This window comes from Dysidea avara, chromosome 5 (assembly GCF_963678975.1).
Source record: "Dysidea avara chromosome 5, odDysAvar1.4, whole genome shotgun sequence".
NCBI lineage: Eukaryota > Metazoa > Porifera > Demospongiae > Dictyoceratida > Dysideidae > Dysidea > Dysidea avara.
Genome location: NC_089276.1, coordinates 38,495,970 through 38,523,920, shown reverse-complemented (window position 1 = coordinate 38,523,920; position 27,951 = coordinate 38,495,970). Strand labels below are relative to the sequence as shown.

General features: G+C 40.5%; 1 protein-coding gene across 1 annotated transcript; it reads right to left on the bottom strand.

Annotated features, from left to right (window-relative positions):
• Positions 1-57: 57 nt before the first annotated feature.
• Positions 58-27,951, bottom strand: LOC136255260 (deleted in malignant brain tumors 1 protein-like). Its single transcript, XM_066047987.1, has 19 exons — positions 27,938-27,951; positions 27,833-27,888; positions 27,262-27,585; positions 21,508-21,831; positions 21,165-21,455; positions 20,632-20,686; positions 20,528-20,583; positions 20,022-20,345; positions 11,997-12,320; positions 11,654-11,944; positions 11,121-11,175; positions 11,017-11,072; positions 10,511-10,834; positions 2,509-2,832; positions 2,166-2,456; positions 1,633-1,687; positions 1,529-1,584; positions 1,023-1,346; positions 58-104 (listed from the first exon to the last, which is right to left on the bottom strand). Exons 1-19 carry the CDS (start codon positions 27,949-27,951, stop codon positions 58-60), a joined length of 3,591 nt encoding a protein of 1,196 aa, XP_065904059.1.

The following is a 27,951-nucleotide window of genomic DNA, read 5'->3' as shown; positions in this document are numbered from 1 at the left end:
CGTCACAACTAAATGTAGTGAATATCACTAATAATGGCTGCTACAATATGATACTCATTATTTTTGTGTAGGGACGTTCACCACTAATTTTGTAGTGAGGGTCACTACAAAACAGAAGTGAACATCACTACAAAACCAGCAAATGTCACTACTTTAAAATAGTGAATATTGAGGAAGAAATTAGTAGTGAATTTCACTACTAATTGTTTACAGCATAGTCTTAGCCCACCAGCATTCTATTCAGTAAACCTTGAGAAAAGTTACTATCAAAGTTGTGAGTCATTCAGTACTCCAGGCTAGTATTTTTCAGTGATCATGTGGGATAGTTGATGCTTTAACTAAGGGTTGCCACTTGCCAATATACTGATGTGTAAATAGTTTAAATCCCTTTTGGATCATTTGAACAACTAAGCTAATAAATGATACTTTCCTTACATAGCTAATGAGACATTATACAACTACCTACATGAGCAGACATTTCCTACAGTGCTTAGCTACACATTGTTGTGCTCAGTTGTTTTAAAGCAGTGTAGCTAGCCATCAACCAGTGCATTTTTGCAGAAGCATAATTACTTATTCTGTAAGAATGTTGGTTAAACTTGGAAAATCAACATGATTTGGCTAAGTTGAGCATATACAGTGTGTCATCACAGTATACATTATTGGTGAATATGCAAGGGAGTCTATAGTCCTGAAGTCTGGATCATCTGTCCATCTGCATCCTTTTGTTGGCTACGGAGTGACCAAAAACTAAAGGATGACATGGAGTGGCCTAAATATCATCCTACAAAACTATACTTACTCGCTACAGAACAAGGGATTCGATTATCGAATTACTGTTTACATAAGAGCAACCACAAGCCATTATATCACTTTATGGTGGGGTGATCATTCGTCTAACTGAGATGAAATGGGAAATTTCACTACTTTATTGGATAGCACTGTTTATAATAATACAATCTTGGCTACATGACTTATAATTGTATCGGTGCATGAGTTTAGATATTTCACTAATAACTTACGCCTAACACCACTGTTACACACTACTCCAGCATCTTTATAATGATAGCAGTTATAAAGAACACCATATCCAGGATGAGTACAATTTGCTAAGTTGTATTCATATCCTCTACAAGCAACTCTATCCAACCAGATTGGTCCTGTTCCTTGACCAAATGTAGCTGAATATGTAACGCTTCCAGATGACCCATATCCAAGTCCTCTACACACCACACCGGCATCAACATTATGCCAATAATCATCACACACAGTGCCCCATTGACCATTGTAGTACACCTCCACTCTACCTTCACTGGGTGATCCTCCTCCTACCAGTCTCATAGGAACTGTCAATATAAAACACATTATATACACATACGTCTTGTTGACAAGGGTATACATCGGCAGACTTCATTATAATTTGATACTCTAGCTATTGATGCATCCATAAAACTGTTTACTAAGTTTATTTATACAACAAAGCACTCTCATTTGCTTAACTACTTCACTATTATCATTAATCAACTACCTATATGTGGTACTGGAGTGGATGTGGGAGTGATAGTTGTAATTTCTGTGGATAACCTGTGACAAATTTCAGTGATGATAATAACAGCATCATTAGGTTTGTACCTTGTTGATTCCATGGTGTACACTAGAGCACTTGTTGGTGATACAGCTACTTCACCTAAAACAGTATACAGATCCACATAGAAATACACACGACATATGCTAGAAGGCTGTGTGGGGTCCCTGTTTCATATAGCAGTATATTAACAGAATGAAAAAAAATTGGGGAAAAAACAATTTTTACATGCGTGTAACTCTGTGGTTGTCTCTTTAAATGATGTGTACGTTTACTCCTTTGTTTACTAATTTTTGCTTCCATGTGCTTGTATACATAAAACAGTGAAAATAAACACTTCAAAGATAAGTAGGAAGTCATGCACTATAAATATACTGTATTGTATTTTGTAAAACAAGATATGTGGTGGCACATCCTATGTGAACATACTCAATGTTACGCTGAACAAATTATTGCACTACCTTAAATAAGGCCACGTGTAGCTAAGATATACCATCTGGTCTATTGGTTAATCAGAAAGTTTAGCGCATTAATCTTTACTTCACTTTAAACACACAGATATACACACTAGTACAATTACCATAACATTTCACTCCAGCAAATCCAGAACATTTCCCTGTATTGTTTACCCCATTATGACCACAACGAGCAAACATCAAGTCATTGTCTGAGCACACCACATCACCTAACAACACAGGATTTCCACTGCTCCCAAAATAAGCTGATCTTCCTGATGATCCCACTCCCAGTTCTCTACACACCACACCAGCATCAGTATCATTCCATCCATCATCACACACACTGAACCATTCACCATTGTAGTACACTTCCACTCTACCCTCATTAGATGAGCTGCCTCCTACCAGTCTCACTACAGTGTAAAATGATAATCAATAATTGTTTAGGTTATAACACTCAACTACCTCTGATTGGTTCACCATCACATGTTACTCCTGCATCTTCCTCGTGGCCACAATCATTTAATTCAAAATAACGATGTTTACAATCAAATAAGGTTGATTCATTCCCATAACACTCCACATCATCCACAAGTATTATTCCAATTCCTTCACCATAAAATGCATTACTTCTTGCAGATCCTCCAGAGTAGCCTAATTGTTTACACACTACACTTGCATCATTGTCATCCCACAGATCATCACAAACTGTAGACCACTGATTTTGCCAGTAAATCTCCACCCTCCCTTCAGATACATTTCTACCATCCACCAATCTGATTGGAAGATCTATATATAGTACAAACAAGCATAATACGACTTTTTTCAATTTGTTCATTTTGATTACATTTACGTATCATAAATGTGATCATCTCAATGAACACCTGCATAGTTCGCACAATATAATTTTGTCAAATGAAATTTCAACTATAAAATTATACATGCTATAAAGACAAGGATATAAAATTAAATGCAACTGTTAATTGAGAAATAATACTCAAGAAAGCAACTATCCAATCAATTACTATCTTGTCAGCCTGTTCTTGTAGAGTTCAAATATCTATGATTCATTTCTGTAGCTATTTAGACTAGTAAAATATGTATACATGATATCTTGTCTATGTGAGCTGATGTGGTTCCGTATAATAATTGTGAGTCTTGATTTTGATGATTGTTGTAGTTGTTGTAAAAATTGTATTATTGTTTGTATTAATTAATCCCCTTCACTTCCAAATTTGTAGAGGCTCCAATATTTTGCTACTAAACTGCTAACTTACACAACACACCACAAGGCTACACCAAGTCAAACCTTAGTTTCTGGTCACCCGCCTGCATGGAAACCTGGAACCCAAGTTTATGAGGAATATTGCAGGCACTTAAGTGCACGTGACCCAGTATAACTGATACTTCAAATGATCGAGATACTCTAATACAGCAGTCAGGGATTCTGATAGTGTAGTCACACTACTCTAGACACTTATATTAGAACAGTCAGGTGGCTATATAATTATGCTGCATGGACTACTAAAACGTTTATGCTTAGTCTTATACTTGAGTTAATTATTAATACGTCTGTTACCAGTAACCAAAAATGCACAGCATTAACCTAATAGCATTAGATAGGCCTTAGCTTCAGCTTTCCTAACAATTCAAATGTGCATGGTTCTCTAATTATTGGTCTAGTAACTCTTCTAGTGAATCTAAATTTTGACTTCCTTACCACTGAACACTGGTACATTGACAGGAAAGCTGGTAACATTCCGTGAACTCAAATTTCATGACTAAATAACTGTATAGTCCTAAACTCTTCATTCAAATGTGTAGCTATACACAGTAAAAACAAACTAGTGAACGTCACAACTAAATGTAGTGAATATCACTAATGATGGCTGCTACAATATGATACTCATTATTTTTGTGTAGGGATGTTCACCACTAATTTTGTAGTGAGGGTCACTACAAAACAGAAGTGAACATCACTACAAAACCAGCAAATGTCACTACTTTAAAATAGTGAATATTAAGGAAGAAATTAGTAGTGAACTTCACTACTAATTGTTTACAGCATAGTCTTAGCCCACCAGCATTATGTAGATTAAAATACATTTAAACAAAGTTAATGTTGAATTTGATGGCGGCCTCGAGCATTCACTCTTAGACACGACACATTAATAAGAATAACGATGCACTAATAAGAATCCTAGCACATGCGCAGTAGCACGTGGCGTTAGTTGTTAGACAAGTGTTATCAATTGTTATCAAGATGCCTACGAAGGCAGTAGGAAAGAAATTGAAATCGTCCGTAAAGAATGGAGCAGGAAAAAACGCTCGGCAGAAGAAGAAATCCCCGCCTAAGAAGCCTCCTGTTAAAACTAGATCATCCGCTGTCTCGCCCGCCAACAAATCTTCCGCTAAGGCGGGAACGAAGCGGGGAAGTCAAGTTGAAGGTCCCGGAGCCCGACGAGAGAAGAGATCAAAGACGCGTCCCTTAACGACTGCTGACATTCCGGACATCGTGTCGGCGGTGGTCAGGGGCATGCCACAGTCTGCGGAGGCCGCCCCAAGTTCCTCTACACGCCAGAGGGGAGCAAGTCGTCACAAGCAGAAGAGCACAGGCCAGCCTAGCCAGTCAACCCGTCGTCGCGTTACTCGCACGACGCCTGCTCCTGAGACGGACGACAGTTCCAACGAAGGAGACGCCGACCACGAGGATTTTGGTAAGTTATGTAGTAGTGCATGTTATGTCCGTGTAATGTTTCGTTTTACAAAATAATAAAGTGCACTATGCAAAGCCTTCTTTATAACGCGCACCATGTAAAGGCTTCTTGTAAGGCGCACCATGCACAAGCCTATGCTTTATATGTACACCATACTTTATGTAGCCCGCACCATGTTCTAGCCTTCAGTTAATAGCCATCCTTATTATGCCATGCCTAAGCCTCTTACTGTTCCTCCAAAAAAAAAAAAGCCTTCCAATTGTAATATGCACCATGCTCTAGCCTCATTCAAGGGGTATCTCATAATACCATGCCTAAGCCTCTTACTATGTTTACTTAATGCAGGCCATGTAATGTTAAAAAATCAGACGTTATTCAATCCCCACCCCACCCTTCTCATTGTCTTTGTGTCCTGTTCTGCAGACGAGTCCACTGATGGCTGTGAACTCCCTCATATCCGGCAGTTGGAAGTCCATCCAGATTCCGATGATCTCCTTAGCATTGACAGCCATGATTCGGATGAGACATCTCCTTCGGAGAAGTCACGCCCACCAGTGTTAATAAGTAATGGCCTCCCTCCCATCCCATCCAGACTGATGAAGCGCGTGGAGGATGGATTGTTTGTTGAGATGGCAGAACTTCTGCCAAGCCACCTGGACTCAGCTGACCTCAACGTTAATGAAGGGCAGGTCGCATCATGCAAGCGACTTCCTACAGTGACAGATATAATTGATTGGATCCAGTGTTTTGCAGTATATATGGCAATTATTTCCTGCCATAAACCCAAGAGGATTGCTGACCTCCTAGGATACCAGAGCCTAATAATTGGGGCAACAATGGACTGTCGTGAAGGCAAGTGGGTTATTTATGATCGTCGCTTTCGCCTAAAAGCATCGGCCTCTCGGAATGCTCTATGGTCTGTTATAGATGTTACACTCTGGAATATGACTTTCCCAGAACGGGCTATTTAGAGTCGTCAGCAGGTAGGTTCCACCCCCTATGCTTCAAACTCTTCCCAACGGTCACAACGCCAATATCAATACCAACCAATTTGCCTGGACTGGAACGAAAATCCTAATGGATGCTCTCGGTCGCCCTGCCGCTTCAAGCATATCTGCTACCGATGTGTTCATAATCCCAGAGCCCAAGACAAGAATCACAAGGCCTCCCAGTGTCCATATAGGCAGAAGGACAGGCAGCACAACCAATCTTGACTTGATTGATTTGTTGTTTTTTCCTTTCTTTGTTAACTGACTTTAGGCCAATACTGATAGTAGTTTCTTTTCTTTCCATATGATTTGTTGTGCAGTAACACTATTTAGTCAATATAATATTATGCAATATTATGTGTGGTGATAAGTATGCACAATGCTGACAGTCTAATTATCGACACCTTATCCCCTCGCAGTGGTGTCGGAACAACATATTATTGGTGTGCACACTAAGGACTTGCGTTGTAACTACAGTGACTGGATCTCATCTTGGACCAATCACCTGAGCCACCAGCTATCTGATGTCAAAGTACCACCTGTGGCCAGGGCAGTCAACACACCACTAGATGCAAGAAACTGGAAAAAATTGCTGGTAGATCACCCTAACAGACCATTGGTCAACTTTTTTATTTCCGGTATCACAGAGGGCTTTCGCATTGGCTTCAAAGAGCAATTAACTCCATTGAAATCCGCCAAGCAAAACCTGAGTTGTGCTCTTCAACACCCTGACACAGTAGAGAACTACCTAACCGAAGAGATTGCACTTGGCCGTGTTGCTGGCCCATTCCAAAAGTCTTCGGTCCCACAAGCACATGTTAGCAGGTTTGGGGTCATCCCCAAGCACCACCAACCAAACAAGTGGAGGCTGATTGTTGACCTCTCCCATCCGACCAGTGGCAGCATCAATGCAGGGATCCCTAAGGAACTGTGTTCGCTGAAGTACATCACAGTGGACTCAGCTATTGACCAAATTAAGTGCACAGGCCGTGGAGCACTGCTAGCCAAAATTGACATCAAAAGTGCATTCCGCCTCCTTCCAGTTCACCCAGCCGATCGCCACTTTTTGTCTATGAGATGGAAGAAGTAGATCTTTGTTGATACTTGTCTACCCTTCGGGCTTAGGTCTGCCCCCAAGTTGTTCAACGTTCTGGCTGACCTACTGTCTTGGGTCCTGGAGCAACAGATGGTGACACCAGTCCTGCACTATCTGGATGATTTCCTTACTATTGGCCCACAGGATTCCCCTTCGTGTGCTAGTAATCTTCAGAGGATTAAAGATACTTGCTCCTTGTTAGGAATACCTCTTGCCCTAGAGAAGGTTGAAGGCCCTTCCCAATCTCTAACCTTTTTGGGAATCTCTCTGGATACTCAACTCATGCTGGCCCACCTACCTGATGAAAAATTCTCAAGAATCCGGAACCAAGTTTCAGCTTGGCTATCTCGCAGAAAAGCAACAAAAGGGATATCTTATCCCTGGTAGGTTTGCTGCAGCGTGCCACTAAGGTGGTAACACCAGGAAGGACCTTTGTGTCCAGAATGTACAGACTAGCAGCTCGCCTCAAAAAATTATCTCACTTTACGCGTCTCACAAGCGGCTTCCGCTCAGATCTTAGGTGGTGGCACCTCTTCATCACACATTGAAACGGGCTCAGTTTTATCAACGGCTCCACTCCAGACTATATAATTGCCTCAGACGCATCAGGGTCCTGGGGCTGTGGAGCAGTATTTGGATCTCAGTGGCTGCAACTAGCATGGTCAAAAGACTGGGCACAAATCAACATAATGGCGAAGGAGTTAGCACCAATTGTTTTAAGCTGCGCTATTTGGGGACCACTACTATCAGGCAGCAGAGTGGAATTCCACTGTGACAACAGCAGTGTTGTTGACTCCATTACCAAAGGATCCTCAAAGGAAATAATGGTCATGCACCTCATACGTTGTCTCTGGTTCTTCTCAGCTCATTTTGATATAAAGATCTCAGCTTGCCATATTCCAGGCACGTCGAACACTGCCGCAGGCCAGTTATCCAGAAACAGATCAACAGAATTCTTAAAGCTGCATCCTCACACCTGCCGCTCCCCTGCATCAATCCCAATGTCACTGTTGAAGCTCATATCACCCCGGAGACAAGACTGGACTTCTCCCTCCTTTCTTCGTCACTTCAACCGAACCATCAATACACTGCAAGGGTCTCCACCTGCAAGAAATAAAAAAATCACATACTTAATGAGCTCACATAAAACAATGCTACAACATAATTGACCACACACTTGTTGTTCAATGTAATTTATGCTGTTCATTGTAATTGCTGTATGATTAACTTAGCTGATAATTCATTTGCCATTCTTGTTACAAAATCCCAATAGACACTTGCAAACAAGGCCACACATACATACTTAAATTCCATTTGTAGACCTACCAAGGAGTGCTCACCTCAACAAGCTACTGAACAAAGCCCAAAAGCTACTACATCATGGACTGGCCAAATCCAGCAGAAACACCTACACGGCTGGACAAAGACGATATGTTAACTTCTGCAAAATGGCAAGGATTCACCCGATCCCAACATCCGAGTGCATCCTAACTCTGTTCATATCGCACCTAGCTACCTCCAACATCTCGCAGGGAACTATCAAGGTGTATCTATCAGCAGTTAGACACATGCATGTATGCAAGGGGCTTCATAACCACTTCAACCGCCAAATCACTCCTAGGCTCCATCTCATCTTAAGGGGAATCAAAAAGCGCCAAGCAGGCATGCACTCAGGAAAAACCCGACTGCCGATTACCATCCAGATGCTCTATAACATAAAAGCCCTCCTATCAAAGAAACCTCCTTCCTATTATAATACCACACTCTGGGCTATGTGCTGTCTTGCCTTTTTTGGGTTCTTAAAAGTCAGCGAGTTTACAATTCCTACAGAAGGCTCCTATGATCCATCACGACACCTATCTCTCAAGGATATTACAGTTGACAACAGGAAGAAACCCCGTCTCCTGCAACTGTCCCTCAAAGAATCCAAAACAGACCCATTCAGGCAGGGTGCCAAGGTGCACATGGGTGCCACAGATAGCTTGGTATGTCCAATAAAAGCAATGATTTCATACCTCGGCAGAAGGAGTGAACAACCAGGCCCACTCTTCATCACTGAAGAAGGAAATGGCTGGACGGGAGCCATGTTTCGTGCAGGCCTCCAGTCCCTGATGGTCAGCCTCAAACACGATAAGCGCCGCTATAACAGACATAGCCTTCGGATTGGGGCAGCAACATCTGCGTCTCTAGCCAAACTGCCAGACTCTCACATACAAATTCTTGGCCGCTGGAAAAGCAACGCATTTAAAAGGTATATCAGACCTCCTCCCAGTGAGGTAGCAAATATGTCCAAGATCATCGCAGCTGGTCATCACTGACTCCTTTTTGACAACCTCAGCATGTAATTGGTGTATTTATATGTACTAAGGACTGTCTAATAGTACTGCATATGTCATAATGATAGTGTTGTACAGTCACTTCTTGTTGCTACCGTGCTTGTCTTGACACTACCGCAAAGTGGCTTCACGCTATAACGGTTGACCTACACAATTTGTTGGCATGCACACCTGCCATAAGTGCTATTCCCAAACAGCCGGTATCTCCAAAACACATAATCTAGATACTTGGGTGAAAGGTCTCTCCCCCCACCCACCTGTGTGCCTGGTGGGGGGTGCTCACCTTTATATGGCTTAAAGGAAGGCCTTTGGTGCGTAGAATGCCTCTGGGCACCAAAGTCCTTCCCTGCCCAAGTATCAGCACATCTGGAAAATACAAATATAAGACCCGGTAGGCCCAAAAAGAAATCTTAGGACAGAAAATTCTTTAAATCAAACCCAGGAACCGGGACCAGGTACACATACCAAAACCACCACTACCAACAAAAGTTGGTCGGTGGCGAAGAGCGACCAGTGCTGCACCTCCCTGGACACGTCAAAGGTTAGTCAAGTCAACCTTGAGAAAAGTTACTATCAAAGTTGTGAGTCATTCAGTACTCCAGGCTAGTATTTTTCAGTGATCATGTGGGATAGTTGATGCTTTAACTAAGGGTTGCCACTTGCCAATATACTGATGTGTAAATAGTTTAAATTCCTTTTGGATCATTTGAACAACTAAGCTAATAAATGATATTTTCCTTACATAGCTAATGAGACATTATACAACTACCTACGTGAGCAGACATTTCCTACAGTGCTTAGCTACACATTGTTGTGCTCAGTTGTTTTAAAGCAGTGTAGCTAGCCATCAACCAGTGCATTTTTGCAGAAGCATAATTACTTATTCTGTAAGAATGTTGGTTAAACTTGGAAAATCAACATGATTTGGCTAAGTTGAGCATATACAGTGTGTCATCACAGTATACATTATTGGTGAATATGCAAGGGAGTCTATAGTCCTGAAGTCTGGATCATCTGTCCATCTGCATCCTTTTGTTGGCTACGGAGTGACCAAAAACTAAAGGATGACATGGAGTGGCCTAAATATCATCCTACAAAACTATACTTACTCGCTACAGAACAAGGGATTCGATTATCGAATTACTGTTTACATAAGAGCAACCACAAGCCATTATATCACTTTATGGTGGGGTGATTATTCGTCTAACTGAGATGAAATGGGAAATTTCACTACTTTATTGGATAGCACTGTTTATAATAATACAATCTTGGCTACATGACTTATAATTGTATCGGTGCATGAGTTTAGATATTTCACTAATAACTTACGCCTAACACCACTGTTACACACTACTCCAGCATCTTTATAATGATAGCAGTTATAAAGAACACCATATCCAGGATGAGTACAATTTGCTAAGTTGTATTCATATCCTCTACAAGCAACTCTATCCAACCAGATTGGTCCTGTTCCTTGACCAAATGTAGCTGAATATGTAACGCTTCCAGATGACCCATATCCAAGTCCTCTACACACCACACCGGCATCAACATTGTGCCAATAATCATGACACACAGTGCCCCATTGACCATTGTAGTACACCTCCACTCTACCTTCACTGGGTGATCCTCCTCCTACCAGTCTCATAGGAACTGTCAATATAAAACACATTATATACACATACGTCTTGTTGACAAGGGTATACATCGGCAGACTTCATTATAATTTGATACTCTAGCTATTGATGCATCCATAAAACTGTTTACTAAGTTTATTTATACAACAAAGCACTCTCATTTGCTTAACTACTTCACTATTATCATTAATCAACTACCTATATGTGGTACTGGAGTGGATGTGGGAGTGATAGTTGTAATTTCTGTGGATAACCTGTGACAAATTTCAGTGATGATAATAACAGCATCATTAGGTTTGTACCTTGTTGATTCCATGGTGTACACTAGAGCACTTGTTGGTGATACAGCTACTTCACCTAAAACAGTATACAGATCCACATAGAAATACACACGACATATGCTAGAAGGCTGTGTGGGGTCCCTGTTTCATATAGCAGTATATTAACAGAATGAAAAAAAATTGGGGAAAAAACAATTTTTACATGCGTGTAACTCTGTGGTTGTCTCTTTAAATGATGTGTACGTTTACTCCTTTGTTTACTAATTTTTGTTTCCATGTGCTTGTATACATAAAACAGTGAAAATAAACACTTCAAAGATAAGTAGGAATTCATGCACTCTAATTATACTGTATTGTATTTTGTAAAACAAGATATGCGGTGGCACATCCTATGTGAACATACTTAATGTTACGCTGAACAAATTATTGCACTACCTAAAATAAGGCCATGTGTAACTATGATATACCATCTGGTCTATTGGTTAATCAGAAAGTTTAGTGCATTAATCCTTATTTCACTTTAAACACACAGATATACACACTAGTACAATTACCATAACATTTCACTCCAGCAAATCCAGAACACTTCCCTGTATTGTTTACCCCATTATGACCGCAACGAGCAAACATCAAGTCACTGTCTGAGCACACCACATCACTTAACAACACAGGATTGCCACTGCTCCCAAAATAAGCTGATCTTCCTGATGATCCCACTCCCAGTTCTCTACACACCACACCAGCATCAGTATCATTCCATCCATCATCACACACACTGAACCATTCACCATTGTAGTACACTTCCACTCTACCCTCATTAGATGAGCTGCCTCCTACCAGTCTCACTACAGTGTAAAATGATAATCAATAATTGTTTAGGTTATAACACCCAACTACCTCTGATTGGTTCACCATCACATGTTATTCCTGCATCTTCCTCGTGGCCACAATCATTTAATTCAAAATAACGATGTTTACAATCAAATAAGGTTGATTCATTCCCATAACACTCCACATCATCCACAAGTATTATTCCAATTCCTTCACCATAAAATGCATTACTTCTTGCAGATCCTCCAGAGTAGCCTAATTGTTTACACACTACACTTGCATCATTGTCATCCCACAGATCATCACAAACTGTAGACCACTGATTTTGCCAGTATATCTCCACCCTCCCTTCAGATGCATTTCTACCATCCACCAATCTGATTGGAAGATCTATATATAGTACAAACAAGCATAATACGACTTTTTTCAATTTGTTCATTTTGATTACATTTACGTATCATAAATGTGATCATCTCAATGAACACCTGCATAGTTCGCACAATATAATTTTGTCAAATGAAATTTCAACTATAAAATTATACATGCTATAAAGACAAGGATATAAAATTAAATGCAACTGTTAATTGAGAAATAATACTCAAGAAAGCAACTATCCAATCAATTACTATCTTGTCAGCCTGTTCTTGTAGAGTTCAAATATCTATGATTCATTTCTGTAGCTATTTAGACTAGTAAAATATGTATACATGATATCTTGTCTATGTGAGCTGATGTGGTTCCGTATAATAATTGTGAGTCTTGATTTTGATGATTGTTGTAGTTGTTGTAAAAATTGTATTATTGTTTGTATTAATTAATCCCCTTCACTTCCAAATTTGTAGAGGCTCCAATATTTTGCTACTAAACTGCTAACTTACACAACACACCACAAGGCTACACCAAGTCAAACCTTAGTTTCTGGTCACCCGCCTGCATGGAAACCTGGAACCCAAGTTTATGAGGAATATTGCAGGCACTTAAGTGCACGTGACCCAGTATAACTGATACTTCAAATGATCGAGATACTCTAATACAGCAGTCAGGGATTCTGATAGTGTAGTCACACTACTCTAGACACTTATATTAGAACAGTCAGGTGGCTATATAATTATGCTGCATGGACTACTAAAACGTTTATGCTTAGTCTTATACTTGAGTTAATTATTAATACGTCTGTTACCAGTAACCAAAAATGCACAGCATTAACCTAATAGCATTAGATAGGCCTTAGCTTCAGCTTTCCTAACAATTCAAATGTGCATGGTTCTCTAATTATTGGTCTAGTAACTCTTCTAGTGAATCTAAATTTTGACTTCCTTACCACTGAACACTGGTACATTGACAGGAAAGCTGGTAACATTCCGTGAACTCAAATTTCATGACTAAATAACTGTATAGTCCTAAACTCTTCATTCAAATGTGTAGCTATACACAGTAAAAACAAACTAGTGAACGTCACAACTAAATGTAGTGAATATCACTAATGATGGCTGCTACAATATGATACTCATTATTTTTGTGTAGGGATGTTCACCACTAATTTTGTAGTGAGGGTCACTACAAAACAGAAGTGAACATCACTACAAAACCAGCAAATGTCACTACTTTAAAATAGTGAATATTAAGGAAGAAATTAGTAGTGAACTTCACTACTAATTGTTTACAGCATAGTCTTAGCCCACCAGCATTATGTAGATTAAAATACATTTAAACAAAGTTAATGTTGAATTTGATGGCGGCCTCGAGCATTCACTCTTAGACACGACACATTAATAAGAATAACGATGCACTAATAAGAATCCTAGCACATGCGCAGTAGCACGTGGCGTTAGTTGTTAGACAAGTGTTATCAATTGTTATCAAGATGCCTACGAAGGCAGTAGGAAAGAAATTGAAATCGTCCGTAAAGAATGGAGCAGGAAAAAACGCTCGGCAGAAGAAGAAATCCCTACCTAAGAAGCCTCCTGTTAAAACTAGATCATCCGCTGTCTCGCCCGCCAACAAATCTTCCGCTAAGGCGGGAACGAAGCGGGGAAGTCAAGTTGAAGGTCCCGGAGCCCGACGAGAGAAGAGATCAAAGACGCGTCCCTTAACGACTGCTGACATTCCGGACATCGTGTCGGCGGTGGTCAGGGGCATGCCACAGTCTGCGGAGGCCGTCCCAAGTTCCTCTACACGCCAGAGGGGAGCAAGTCGTCACAAGCAGAAGAGCACAGGCCAGCCTAGCCAGTCAACCCGTCGTCGCGTTACTCGCACGACGCCTGCTCCTGAGACGGACGACAGTTCCAACGAAGGAGACGCCGACCACGAGGATTTTGGTAAGTTATGTAGTAGTGCATGTTATGTCCGTGTAATGTTTCGTTTTACAAAATAATAAAGTGCACTATGCAAAGCCTTCTTTATAACGCGCACCATGTAAAGGCTTCTTGTAAGGCGCACCATGCACAAGCCTATGCTTTATATGTACACCATACTTTATGTAGCCCGCACCATGTTCTAGCCTTCAGTTAATAGCCATCCTTATTATGCCATGCCTAAGCCTCTTACTGTTCCTCCAAAAAAAAAAAAAAGCCTTCCAATTGTAATATGCACCATGCTCTAGCCTCATTCAAGGGGTATCTCATAATACCATGCCTAAGCCTCTTACTATGTTTACTTAATGCAGGCCATGTAATGTTAAAATATCAGACGTTATTCAATCCTCACCCCACCCTTCTCATTGTCTTTGTGTCCTGTTCTGCAGACGAGTCCACTGATGGCTGTGAACTCCCTCATATCCGGCAGTTGGAAGTCCATCCAGATTCCGATGATCTCCTTAGCATTGACAGCCATGATTCGGATGAGACATCTCCTTCGGAGAAGTCACGCCCACCAGTGTTAATAAGTAATGGCCTCCCTCCCATCCCATCCAGACTGATGAAGCGCGTGGAGGATGGATTGTTTGTTGAGATGGCAGAACTTCTGCCAAGCCACCTGGACTCAGCTGACCTCAACGTTAATGAAGGGCAGGTCGCATCATGCAAGCGACTTCCTACAGTGACAGATATAATTGATTGGATCCAGTGTTTTGCAGTATATATGGCAATTATTTCCTGCCATAAACCCAAGAGGATTGCTGACCTCCTAGGATACCAGAGCCTAATAATTGGGGCAACAATGGACTGTCGTGAAGGCAAGTGGGTTATTTATGATCGTCGCTTTCGCCTAAAAGCATCGGCCTCTCAGAATGCTCTATGGTCTGTTATAGATGTTACACTCTGGAATATGACTTTCCCAGAACGGGCTATTTAGAGTCATCAGCAGGTAGGTTCCACCCCCTATGCTTCAAACCCTTCCCAACGGTCACAACGCCAATATCAATACCAACCAATTTGCCTGGACTGGAACGAAAATCCTAATGGATGCTCTCGGTCGCCCTGCCGCTTCAAGCATATCTGCTACCGATGTGTTCATAATCCCAGAGCCCAAGACAAGAATCACAAGGCCTCCCAGTGTCCATATAGGCAGAAGGACAGGCAGCACAACCAATCTTGACTTGATTGATTTGTTGTTTTTTCCTTTCTTTGTTAACTGACTTTAGGCCAATACTGATAGTAGTTTCTCTTCTTTCCATATGATTTGTTGTGCAGTAACACTATTTAGTCAATATAATATTATGCAATATTATGTGTGGTGATAAGTATGCACAATGCTGACAGTCTAATTATCGACACCTTATCCCCTCGCAGTGGTGTCGGAACAACATATTATTGGTGTGCACACTAAGGACTTGCGTTGTAACTACAGTGACTGGATCTCATCTTGGACCAATCACCTGAGCCACCAGCTATCTGATGTCAAAGTACCACCTGTGGCCAGGGCAGTCAACACACCACTAGATGCAAGAAACTGGAAAAAATTGCTGGTAGATCACCCTAACAGACCATTGGTCAACTTTTTTATTTCCGGTATCACAGAGGGCTTTCGCATTGGCTTCAAAGAGCAATTAACTCCATTGAAATCCGCCAAGCAAAACCTGAGTTGTGCTCTTCAACACCCTGACACAGTAGAGAACTACCTAACCGAAGAGATTGCACTTGGCCGTGTTGCTGGCCCATTCCAAAAGTCTTCGGTCCCACAAGCACATGTTAGCAGGTTTGGGGTCATCCCCAAGCACCACCAACCAAACAAGTGGAGGCTGATTGTTGACCTCTCCCATCCGACCAGTGGCAGCATCAATGCAGGGATCCCTAAGGAACTGTGTTCGCTGAAGTACATCACAGTGGACTCAGCTATTGACCAAATTAAGTGCACAGGCCGTGGAGCACTGCTAGCCAAAATTGACATCAAAAGTGCATTCCGCCTCCTTCCAGTTCACCCAGCCGATCGCCACTTTTTGTCTATGAGATGGAAGAAGTAGATCTTTGTTGATACTTGTCTACCCTTCGGGCTTAGGTCTGCCCCCAAGTTGTTCAACGTTCTGGCCGACCTACTGTCTTGGGTCCTGGAGCAACAGATGGTGACACCAGTCCTGCACTATCTGGATGATTTCCTTACTATTGGCCCACAGGATTCCCCTTCGTGTGCTAGTAATCTTCAGAGGATTAAAGATACTTGCTCCTTGTTAGGAATACCTCTTGCCCTAGAGAAGGTTGAAGGCCCTTCCCAATCTCTAACCTTTTTGGGAATCTCTCTGGATACTCAACTCATGCTGGCCCGCCTACCTGATGAAAAATTCTCAAGAATCCGGAACCAAGTTTCAGCTTGGCTATCTCGCAGAAAAGCAACAAAAGGGATATCTTATCCCTGGTAGGTTTGCTGCAGCGTGCCACTAAGGTGGTAACACCAGGAAGGACCTTTGTGTCCAGAATGTACAGACTAGCAGCTCGCCTCAAAAAATTATCTCACTTTACGCGTCTCACAAGCGGCTTCCGCTCAGATCTTAGGTGGTGGCACCTCTTCATCACACATTGGAACGGGCTCAGTTTTATCAACGGCTCCACTCCAGACTATATAATTGCCTCAGACGCATCAGGGTCCTGGGGCTGTGGAGCAGTATTTGGATCTCAGTGGCTGCAACTAGCATGGTCAAAAGACTGGGCACAAATCAACATAATGGCGAAGGAGTTAGCACCAATTGTTTTAAGCTGCGCTATTTGGGGACCACTACTATCAGGCAGCAGAGTGGAATTCCACTGTGACAACAGCAGTGTTGTTGACTCCATTACCAAAGGATCCTCAAAGGAAATAATGGTCATGCACCTCTTACGTTGTCTCTGGTTCTTCTCAGCTCATTTTGATATAAAGATCTCAGCTTGCCATATTCCAGGCACGTCGAACACTGCCGCAGGCCAGTTATCCAGAAACAGATCAACAGAATTCTTAAAGCTGCATCCTCACACCTGCCGCTCCCCTGCATCAATCCCAATGTCACTGTTGAAGCTCATATCACCCCGGAGACAAGACTGGACTTCTCCCTCCTTTCTTCGTCACTTCAACCGAACCATCAATACACTGCAAGGGTCTCCACCTGCAAGAAATAAAAAAATCACATACTTAATGAGCTCACATAAAACAATGCTACAACATAATTGACCACACACTTGTTGTTCAATGTAATTTATGCTGTTCATTGTAATTGCTGTATGATTAACTTAGCTGATAATTCATTTGCCATTCTTGTTACAAAATCCCAATAGACACTTGCAAACAAGGCCACACATACATACTTAAATTCCATTTGTAGACCTACCAAGGAGTGCTCACCTCAACAAGCTACTGAACAAAGCCCAAAAGCTACTACATCATGGACTGGCCAAATCCAGCAGAAACACCTACACGGCTGGACAAAGACGATATGTTAACTTCTGCAAAATGGCAAGGATTCACCCGATCCCAACATCCGAGTGCATCCTAACTCTGTTCATATCGCACCTAGCTACCTCCAACATCTCGCAGGGAACTATCAAGGTGTATCTATCAGCAGTTAGACACATGCATGTATGCAAGGGGCTTCATAACCACTTCAACCGCCAAATCACTCCTAGGCTCCATCTCATCTTAAGGGGAATCAAAAAGCGCCAAGCAGGCATGCACTCAGGAAAAACCCGACTGCCGATTACCATCCAGATGCTCTATAACATAAAAGCCCTCCTATCAAAGAAACCTCCTTCCTATTATAATACCACACTCTGGGCTATGTGCTGTCTTGCCTTTTTTGGGTTCTTAAAAGTCAGCGAGTTTACAATTCCTACAGAAGGCTCCTATGATCCATCACGACACCTATCTCTCAAGGATATTACAGTTGACAACAGGAAGAAACCCCGTCTCCTGCAACTGTCCCTCAAAGAATCCAAAACAGACCCATTCAGGCAGGGTGCCAAGGTGCACATGGGTGCCACAGATAGCTTGGTATGTCCAATAAAAGCAATGATTTCATACCTCGGCAGAAGGAGTGAACAACCAGGCCCACTCTTCATCACTGAAGAAGGAAATGGCTGGACGGGAGCCATGTTTCGTGCAGGCCTCCAGTCCCTGATGGTCAGCCTCAAACTCGATAAGCGCCGCTATAACAGACATAGCCTTCGGATTGGGGCAGCAACATCTGCATCTCTAGCCAAACTGCCAGACTCTCACATACAAATTCTTGGCCGCTGGAAAAGCAACGCATTTAAAAGGTATATCAGACCTCCTCCCAGTGAGGTAGCAAATATGTCCAAGATCATCGCAGCTGGTCATCACTGACTCCTTTTTGACAACCTCAGCATGTAATTGGTGTATTTATAGGTACTAAGGACTGTCTAATAGTACTGCATATGTCATATTGATAGTGTTGTACAGTCACTTCTTGTTGCTACCGTGCTTGTCTTGACACTACCGCAAAGTGGCTTCACGCTATAACGGTTGACCTACACAATTTGTTGGCATGCACACCTGCCATAAGTGCTATTCCCAAACAGCCGGTATCTCCAAAACACATAATCTAGATACTTGGGTGAAAGGTCTCTCCCCCCACCCACCTGTGTGCCTGGTGGGGGGTGCTCACCTTTCTATGGCTTAAAGGAAGGCCTTTGGTGCGTAGAATGCCTCTGGGCACCAAAGTCCTTCCCTGCCCAAGTATCAGCACATCTGGAAAATACAAATATAAGACCCGGTAGGCCCAAAAAGAAATCTTAGGACAGAAAATTCTTTAAATCAAACCCAGGAACCGGGACCAGGTACACATACCAAAACCACCACTACCAACAACAGTTGGTCGGTGGCGAAGAGCGACCAGTGCTGCACCTCCCTGGACACGTCAAAGGTTAGTCAAGTAATTAATATTAACTATTCAGTCAACCTTGAGAAAAGTTACTATCAAAGTTGTGAGTCATTCAGTACTCCAGGCTAGTATTTTTCAGTGATCATGTGGGATAGTTGATGCTTTAACTAAGGGTTGCCACTTGCCAATATACTGATGTGTAAATAGTTTAAATTCCTTTTGGATCATTTGAACAACTAAGCTAATAAATGATACTTTCCTTACATAGCTAATGAGACATTATACAACTACCTACGTGAGCAGACATTTCCTACAGTGCTTAGCTACACATTGTTGTGCTCAGTTGTTTTAAAGCAGTGTAGCTAGCCATCAACCAGTGCATTTTTGCAGAAGCATAATTACTTATTCTGTAAGAATGTTGGTTAAACTTGGAAAATCAACATGATTTGGCTAAGTTGAGCATATACAGTGTGTCATCACAGTATACATTATTGGTGAATATGCAAGGGAGTCTATAGTCCTGAAGTCTGGATCATCTGTCCATCTGCATCCTTTTGTTGGCTACGGAGTGACCAAAAACTAAAGGATGACATGGAGTGGCCTAAATATCATCCTACAAAACTATACTTACTCGCTACAGAACAAGGGATTCGATTATCGAATTACTGTTTACATAAGAGCAACCACAAGCCATTATATCACTTTATGGTGGGGTGATTATTCGTCTAACTGAGATGAAATGGGAAATTTCACTACTTTATTGGATAGCACTGTTTATAATAATACAATCTTGGCTACATGACTTATAATTGTATCGGTGCATGAGTTTAGATATTTCACTAATAACTTACGCCTAACACCACTGTTACACACTACTCCAGCATCTTTATAATGATAGCAGTTATAAAGAACACCATATCCAGGATGAGTACAATTTGCTAAGTTGTATTCATATCCTCTACAAGCAACTCTATCCAACCAGATTGGTCCTGTTCCTTGACCAAATGTAGCTGAATATGTAACGCTTCCAGATGACCCATATCCAAGTCCTCTACACACCACACCGGCATCAACATTATGCCAATAATCATGACACACAGTGCCCCATTGACCATTGTAGTACACCTCCACTCTACCTTCACTGGGTGATCCTCCTCCTACCAGTCTCATAGGAACTGTCAATATAAAACACATTATATACACATACGTCTTGTTGACAAGGGTATACATCGGCAGACTTCATTATAATTTGATACTCTAGCTATTGATGCATCCATGAAACTGTTTACTAAGTTTATTTATACAACAAAGCACTCTCATTTGCTTAACTACTTCACTATTATCATTAATCAACTACCTATATGTGGTACTGGAGTGGATGTGGGAGTGATAGTTGTAATTTCTGTGGATAACCTGTGACAAATTTCAGTGATGATAATAACAGCATCATTAGGTTTGTACCTTGTTGATTCCATGGTGTACACTAGAGCACTTGTTGGTGATACAGCTACTTCACCTAAAACAGTATACAGATCCACATAGAAATACACACGACATATGGTAGAAGGCTGTGTGGGGTCCCTGTTTCATATAGCAGTATATTAACAGAATGAAAAAAAATTAGGGAAAAAACAATTTTTACATGCGTGTAACTCTGTGGTTGTCTCTTTAAATGATGTGTAGGTTTACTCCTTTGTTTACTAATTTTTGTTTCCACGTGCTTGTATACATAAAACAGTGAAAATAAACACTTCAAAGATAAGTAGGAATTCATGCACTATAATTATACTGTATTGTATTTTGTAAAACAAGATATGCGGTGGCACATCCTATGTGAACATACTTAATGTTACGCTGAACAAATTATTGCACTACCTTAAATAAGGCCACGTGTAACTATGATATACCATCTGGTCTATTGGTTAATCAGAAAGTTTAGTGCATTAATCCTTATTTCACTTTAAACACACACATATACACACTAGTACAATTACCATAACATTTCACTCCAGCAAATCCAGAACACTTCCCTGTATTGTTTACCCCATTATGACCGCAACTAGCAAACATTAAGTCATTGTCTGAGCACATGACATCACTTAACAACACAGGATTGCCACTGCTCCCAAAATAAGCTGATCTTCCTGATGATCCCACTCCCAGTTCTCTACACACCACACCAGTATCAGTATCATTCCATCCATCATCACACACACTGAACCATTCACCATTGTAGTACACTTCCACTCTACCCTCATTAGATGAGCTGCCTCCTACCAGTCTCACTACAGTGTAAAATGATAATCAATAATTGTTTAGATTATAACACCCAACTACCTCTGATTGGTTCACCATCACATGTTACTCCTGCATCTTCCTCGTGGCCACAATCATTTAATTCAAAATAACGATGTTTACAATCAAATAAGGTTGATTCATTCCCATAACACTCCACATCATCCACAAGTATTATTCCAATTCCTTCACCATAAAATGCATTACTTCTTGCAGATCCTCCAGAGTAGCCTAATTGTTTACACACTACACTTGCATCATTGTCATCCCACAGATCATCACAAACTGTAGACCACTGATTTTGCCAGTATATCTCCACCCTCCCTTCAGATACATTTCTACCATCCACCAATCTGATTGGAAGATCTATATATAGTACAAACAAGCATAATACGACTTCTTTCAATTTGTTCATTTTGATTACATTTACGTATCATAAATGTGATCATCTCAATGAACACCTGCATAGTTCGCACAATATAATTTTATGAAACGAAATTTCAAATATAAAATTGTGATGCTATAAAGACAAGGATATAAAATTAAATGCAACTGTTAATTGAGAAATAATACTCAAGAAAGCAACTATCCAATCAATTACTATCTTGTTAGCCTGTTCTTGAGAGTTCAAATATCTATGATTCATTTCTGTAGCTATTTAGACTAGTAAAATATGTATACATGATATCTTGTCTATGTGAGCTGATGTGGTTCTGTATAATAATTGTGAGTCTTGATTTTGATGATTGCTGTAGTTGTTGTAAAAATCAAGACTCACGGTAGTGTGTCGTTCGGCCCAAGAAGCCGGCGCGTAACACCCGTGAGTATATTGACAGGAAGAAAGAAAACGCAATTTTCGCACCTCCGTAGCTCTGTGCTGCCTTGATGAAACAAGACGATTTTTGCTGTGGACACGCCCTCCACCTACAGGACTCTACATTCAGAAATTTGAGCAAAATCGCTTCAAGCGTTCCCGAGATATGCGACTTCAAAAATTGGCTTAGTTTCTTCATTTTTTTTTCTTCTTATTTTCTTCCTCTATTCGCACACTTACAAAAACTGCTATAAAACGCGAACGCCTTATCCGATTGCCTTGAAATTTGGCACACTGAAGGGAGGTATAAAGGCGCATCTCGGTACCGACTTTGGCTGGAATAAGATAAACAGGCAAAGAGTTATGAGCGATTATTCACGAAAAATAACACCAATATGTTGTCACGCCTACAGGGTAAACCGCGCATGGGAAGAAGCTGAAAATCGGTGGGTGAGTAGGTTAACTATTGAACCTCAAACCTTTTGTGGTTTGAAAGAAATCGGGCTTATAACCAGGAAGATAAATCAAAAAAAACCAACAGTGTGTAACAATTATGCAATCGAGATTAGCTAATAAAGAAACGACTGCTTGCCACGCCTACCAGATAAACCGCTTGGGGTAATGCTTTGAAAATCGTTGTACAGATTGGAGTAATCATCTTAGAAAAGTTCATCAATGGTGTAGAAGAATCAGACTTAAAGCCACGGAGTTATAACACGAAATCCAACTTGGTGCAGCAAGTGCGAGATCGAGATACTCTAATAGAGCAGTCATCCTAATAGAGCAGTCACTGTGAAGAGAATTCAAGAGATCAGCTGGAAACAAGTAACCTGTATAGAGATCAGCTACAAACAAGTCATCCTGTAGAGAGATCAGCTACAAACAATTCACCTTGTAGAGAGATCAGCTAGAAGAAGTTACCTTGTAGGGAGTTCATGCAACTATGGAAAGAGATAGTTCAGCTAGAAGAAATCACCTTGTAGAGTTCAGCTACAAAGAAACCACTGTGTAGAGAGTTCAGCTACATACAAATCGCTCTGTAGAGAGATCAATAGAAGAAGTTACCTTGTAGAGAGTTCAGCTACAAAGAAACCATCATGTAGAGAGTTCAGCTGCAAACAAATCACCTGTAGAGAGTTCAGCTACAAACAAATCACCCTGTAGAGAGATTAACTAGAAGAAGTTACCTTGTAGATAGTTCAGCTACAAACAAATCACCCTGCAAAGAGATCAGCTAGAAGAAGTTACCTTGTAGATTGTTCAGCTACAAACAATTCACCCTGTAGAGAGAGCAGCAAGAAGAAGTTACCCTGTAGAGAGTTCAGCTACAAAGAAACCGTCATGTAGAGAGTTCAGCTGCAAACAAATCACCAGTAGAGAGTTCAGCTACTAACAAATCTCACTGTAGAAAGATCAGCTAGAAGAAGTCACCTTGTAGAGAGTTCAGTTACAAAGAAACCATTATGTAGAGAGTTCAGCTACAAACTAGTGACCTTGTAGAGACATCAGCTAAAAGAAGTTACCTTGTAGAGAGTTCAGCTACAAAGAAACCAGCATGTGGAGAGTTCAGTTGCAAACAAATCACCTGTAGAGAGTTCAGCTACAAACAAATCTCCCTGTAGAGAGATCAGCTAAAACAAATTACCTTGTAGAGAGTACAGCTATAAAGAAACCACCATGTAGAGAGTTCAGCTGCAAAGAAATCACCCTGTAGAAAATTCAGCCACAAACAAATTGCCCTGTAGAAAGATCAGTTAGAAGAAGTTACCTTGTAGAGAGTTCAGCTACAAAGAAATCATTCTGTAAAGACCTCAGCTGCAAACAAATCGCCTGCACAGAATTCAGCTACTAACAAATCACCCTGTAGAGAGATCAGCTAGAAGAAGTCACCTTGTAGAAAGTTCAGTTACAAAGAAACCACCATGTAGACAGTTCAGCTACAAACTAGTTACCTTGTAGAGACATCAGCTAGAAAAGTTACCTTGTAGAGAGTTCAGCTACAAAGAAATCATTCTGTAAAGACCTCAGCTGCAAACAAATCACCTGCACAGAATTCAGCTACTAACAAATCACCCTGTAGAGAGATCAGCTAGAAGAAGTCACCTTGTAGAAAGTTCAGTTACAAAGAAACCACCATGTAGACAGTTCAGCTACAAACTAGTTACCTTGTAGAGACATCAGCTAGAAAAGTTACCTTGTAGAGAGTTCAGCTACAAAGAAACCATTCTGTAAAGAGCTCAGCTGCTAACAAACCACCTGCACAGAATTCAGCTACAAATAAATCAGAGATCACCTAGAAGAAATTACCTTGTAGATAGTTCAGCTACAAACAAATCTCCTTGTAGGAAGATCAGATAGAAGAAGTTATCTTGTAGAGAGTTCAGCTACAAAGAAACTATCTTGTAAAGAACTCAGCTGCAAACAAATCACCTGTACAGAATTCAGCTACGAACAAATCACCCTGTAGAGAGATGAGCTAGAAGAAGTTACCCAGTAGATAGTTCAGCTACAAACAAATCTCCCCGTAGAGAGATCAGCTATAGAAGAAATTACCTTGTAGAGAGTTCAGCTACAAAGAAACCACCATGAAGAGAGTTCAGCTGCAAAGAAATCACCCTGTAGAAAATTCAGCCACAAACACATTATCCTGTAGAAAGATCAGTTAGAAGAAGTTACCTTGTAGAGAGTTCAACTACAAAGAAACCATTCTGTAAAGAGCTCAGCTGCAAACAAATCACCTGTACAGAATTTAGCTACAAACAATTCACCCTGTAGAGAGAGCATCTAGAAGAAGTCACCTTGTAGAGTATTCAGTTACAAAGAAACTATTTCTGTAATCAATATATGTATTATATATATATATATATATAATTTGTACATTTACTGATAAAATATTTAAAGTACATCCACTTCATCTTTTCTTCTTCCTGTGGAAAAGAAAAAAAGATAGGCTAAAAAAGTCTCAAAGCCTGTATACAAATACAAAAAGAAATGAAATCTAATCCAAAACAGCCAAGCTGTAAAAAAGGGAGTGTGGCCCTTGAAAAGGCTATGGTGAAAAAAGATGTGAAATCCAAGGTGGCGGCCAAGAAATGGCTGTGATGGTAGGTTAATGGTAAAAATTTTAATAACAACAATTCAGGTGAATTTTGGTGCCGCTTGGTCAATTGGCACAAAATTCGCCTGAATTGTCGTTATTAAAATTTTTACCATTAACCTACCATCAGTGCCATTTCTTGTCCGCCACCTTGGATTTCACATCTTTTTTCACCATAGCCTTTTTGAGGGCCACACTCTTTTTTTACAGCTTGGCTGTTTTGGATTGGATTGTATTATTGTTTGTATTAATTAATCCCCTTCACTTCCAAATTTGTAGAGGCTCCAATCTTTTGCTACTAAACTGTTAACTTACACAGCAAACCACTAGGCTACACCAAGTCAAACCTTAGTTTCTGGTCACCTGCCTGCATGGAAACCTAGAACCCAAGTTTATGAGGAATAGTGCAGGCACTTAAGTGCACGTGACCCAGTATAACTGATACTTCAAATGATCGAGATACTCTAATACAGCAGTCAGGGATTCTGATAGTGTATCACACTACTCTAGACACTTATATTAGAACAGTCAGGTGGCTATATAATTATGCTGCATGGACTACTAAAACGTTTATGCTTAGTCTTATACTTGAGTTAATTATTAATACGTCTGTTACCAGTAACCAAAAATGCACAGCATTAACCTAATAGCATTAGATAGGCCTTAGCTTCAGCTTTCCTAACAATTCAAATGTGCATGGTTCTCTAATTATTGGTCTAGTAACTCTTCTAGTGAATCTAAATTTTGACTTCCTTACCACTGAACACTGGTACATTGACAGGAAAGCTGGTAACATTCCGTGAACTCAAATTTCATGACTAAATAACTGTATAGTCCTAAACTCTTCATTCAAATGTGTAGCTATACACAGTAAAAACAAACTAGTGAACGTCACAACTAAATGTAGTGAATATCACTAATGATGGCTGCTACAATATGATACTCATTATTTTTGTGTAGGGATGTTCACCACTAATTTTGTAGTGAGGGTCACTACAAAACAGAAGTGAACATCACTACAAAACCAGCAAATGTCACTACTTAAAAATAGTGAGTATTGTGGCAGAAATTACTAATTTTTTACAGTGTAGTCTTAGCACACTAGCCTTCTATTCAGTAAACCTTCAGAAAAGTTACTATCAAAGTTTTGAGTCATTCAGTGCTCCAGGCTAGTGTTTTTCAGTGATCATGTGGGAAATTTGATACTTTAACTAAGGGATGCCACTTGCAATCTACTGATGCGTAAATAGTTTAAATCTCATTTGAACAACTAAGCTAATAAATGATACTTTCCTTACATAGCTAATGAGACATTATACAACTACCTATGTGAGCAGACATTTCCTACAGTGCTTAGCTACACATTGTTGTGCTCAGTTGTTTAAAGCAGTGTAGCTAGCCATCAACTAGTGCATTTTTGTAGAAGCATAATTACTTATTCTGTAAGAATGTTGGTTAAGTTTGGAAAAATCAACATGATTTGGCTAAATTGAGCATATACAGTGTGTCATCACAGTATACATTACTGTTGTATATGCAAGGGAGTCCATAGTCCTGAAGTCTGGATCATCCGCCCTTCCACGTCCTTTTGCTGGCTACGGAGTGACCAGAAACTAACGGATGACTTAGAGTGGCCTAAGTATCACCCTACAAAACTATACGTACTCGCTACAGAACAAGGGATTCGATTATCTAGTTGCTGTTTGCATAAGAGCAGCCACAAGCCATTATATCACTTTACGGTGTGATAATAATTCGTCTAACTGAGATGAAAGGGGAAATTTCACTAGTTTATTGGATAGCACTGTTTATAATAATACAATCTTGGCTACATGACTCATAATTGTATCGGTGCATGAGTTTAGATTCTTCATTAATAACTTACGCCTAACACCACTGTTGCACACTACTCCAGCATCTTTACTATGATAGCAATTATAAAGAACACCATATCCAGGATGAGTACAATTTGCTAAGTTGTATTCATATCCTCTACAAGCAACTCTATCCAACCAGATTGGTCCTGTTCCTTGGCCAAACGTAGCATATAGTCTAGCACTTCCTGATGACCCAAATCCAAGTCCTCCACACACCACACTAGCATCAACATTATGCCAATAATCATGACACACAGTGCCCCATTGACCATTGTAGTACACCTCCACTCTACCCTCACCGGGTGATCCACCTCCTACCAGTCTCATAGGAACTGTCAATATAAAACACATTATAATAATACTATGCACATGCTATCATAAAATAACACAGTGTATCAGTTTGTAAATGTGGTTGCTATTGACAAGGTTATACATTGGGATATTAGATACTCTTGCTATTTATAGAAATCATGAAACTGTTTATTGAGTTTATCTATGCAACTAAATTATTTGCTTAATAGCTCTTTCAATATTAACAATTATCAATGCGCATCAGTTTATATGTATTAAACTACGTACCTATATCAGGTATTGGAGTAGATGTGGGAGTGATTGTTGCAGATACTTTAGATAATCTGTGACAAATTACAGTGATCATTAATACAGCATTGTTAAGATCTGTACCTTGTTGATTCCAT

What these genes read in the sequence shown, in the direction of transcription:
- LOC136255260 (XM_066047987.1), bottom strand. An exon ending in TACTCCAATACCTGATATAG is followed by an intron (nt 27,586 to 27,832) that starts GTACGTAGTTTA and finishes TTATATTGACAG; the next exon opens with TTCCTATGAGACTGGTAGGA. An exon ending in TGATGGTGAACCAATCAGAG is followed by an intron (nt 2,457 to 2,508) that starts GTAGTTGAGTGT and finishes TTTACACTGTAG; the next exon opens with TGAGACTGGTAGGAGGCAGC.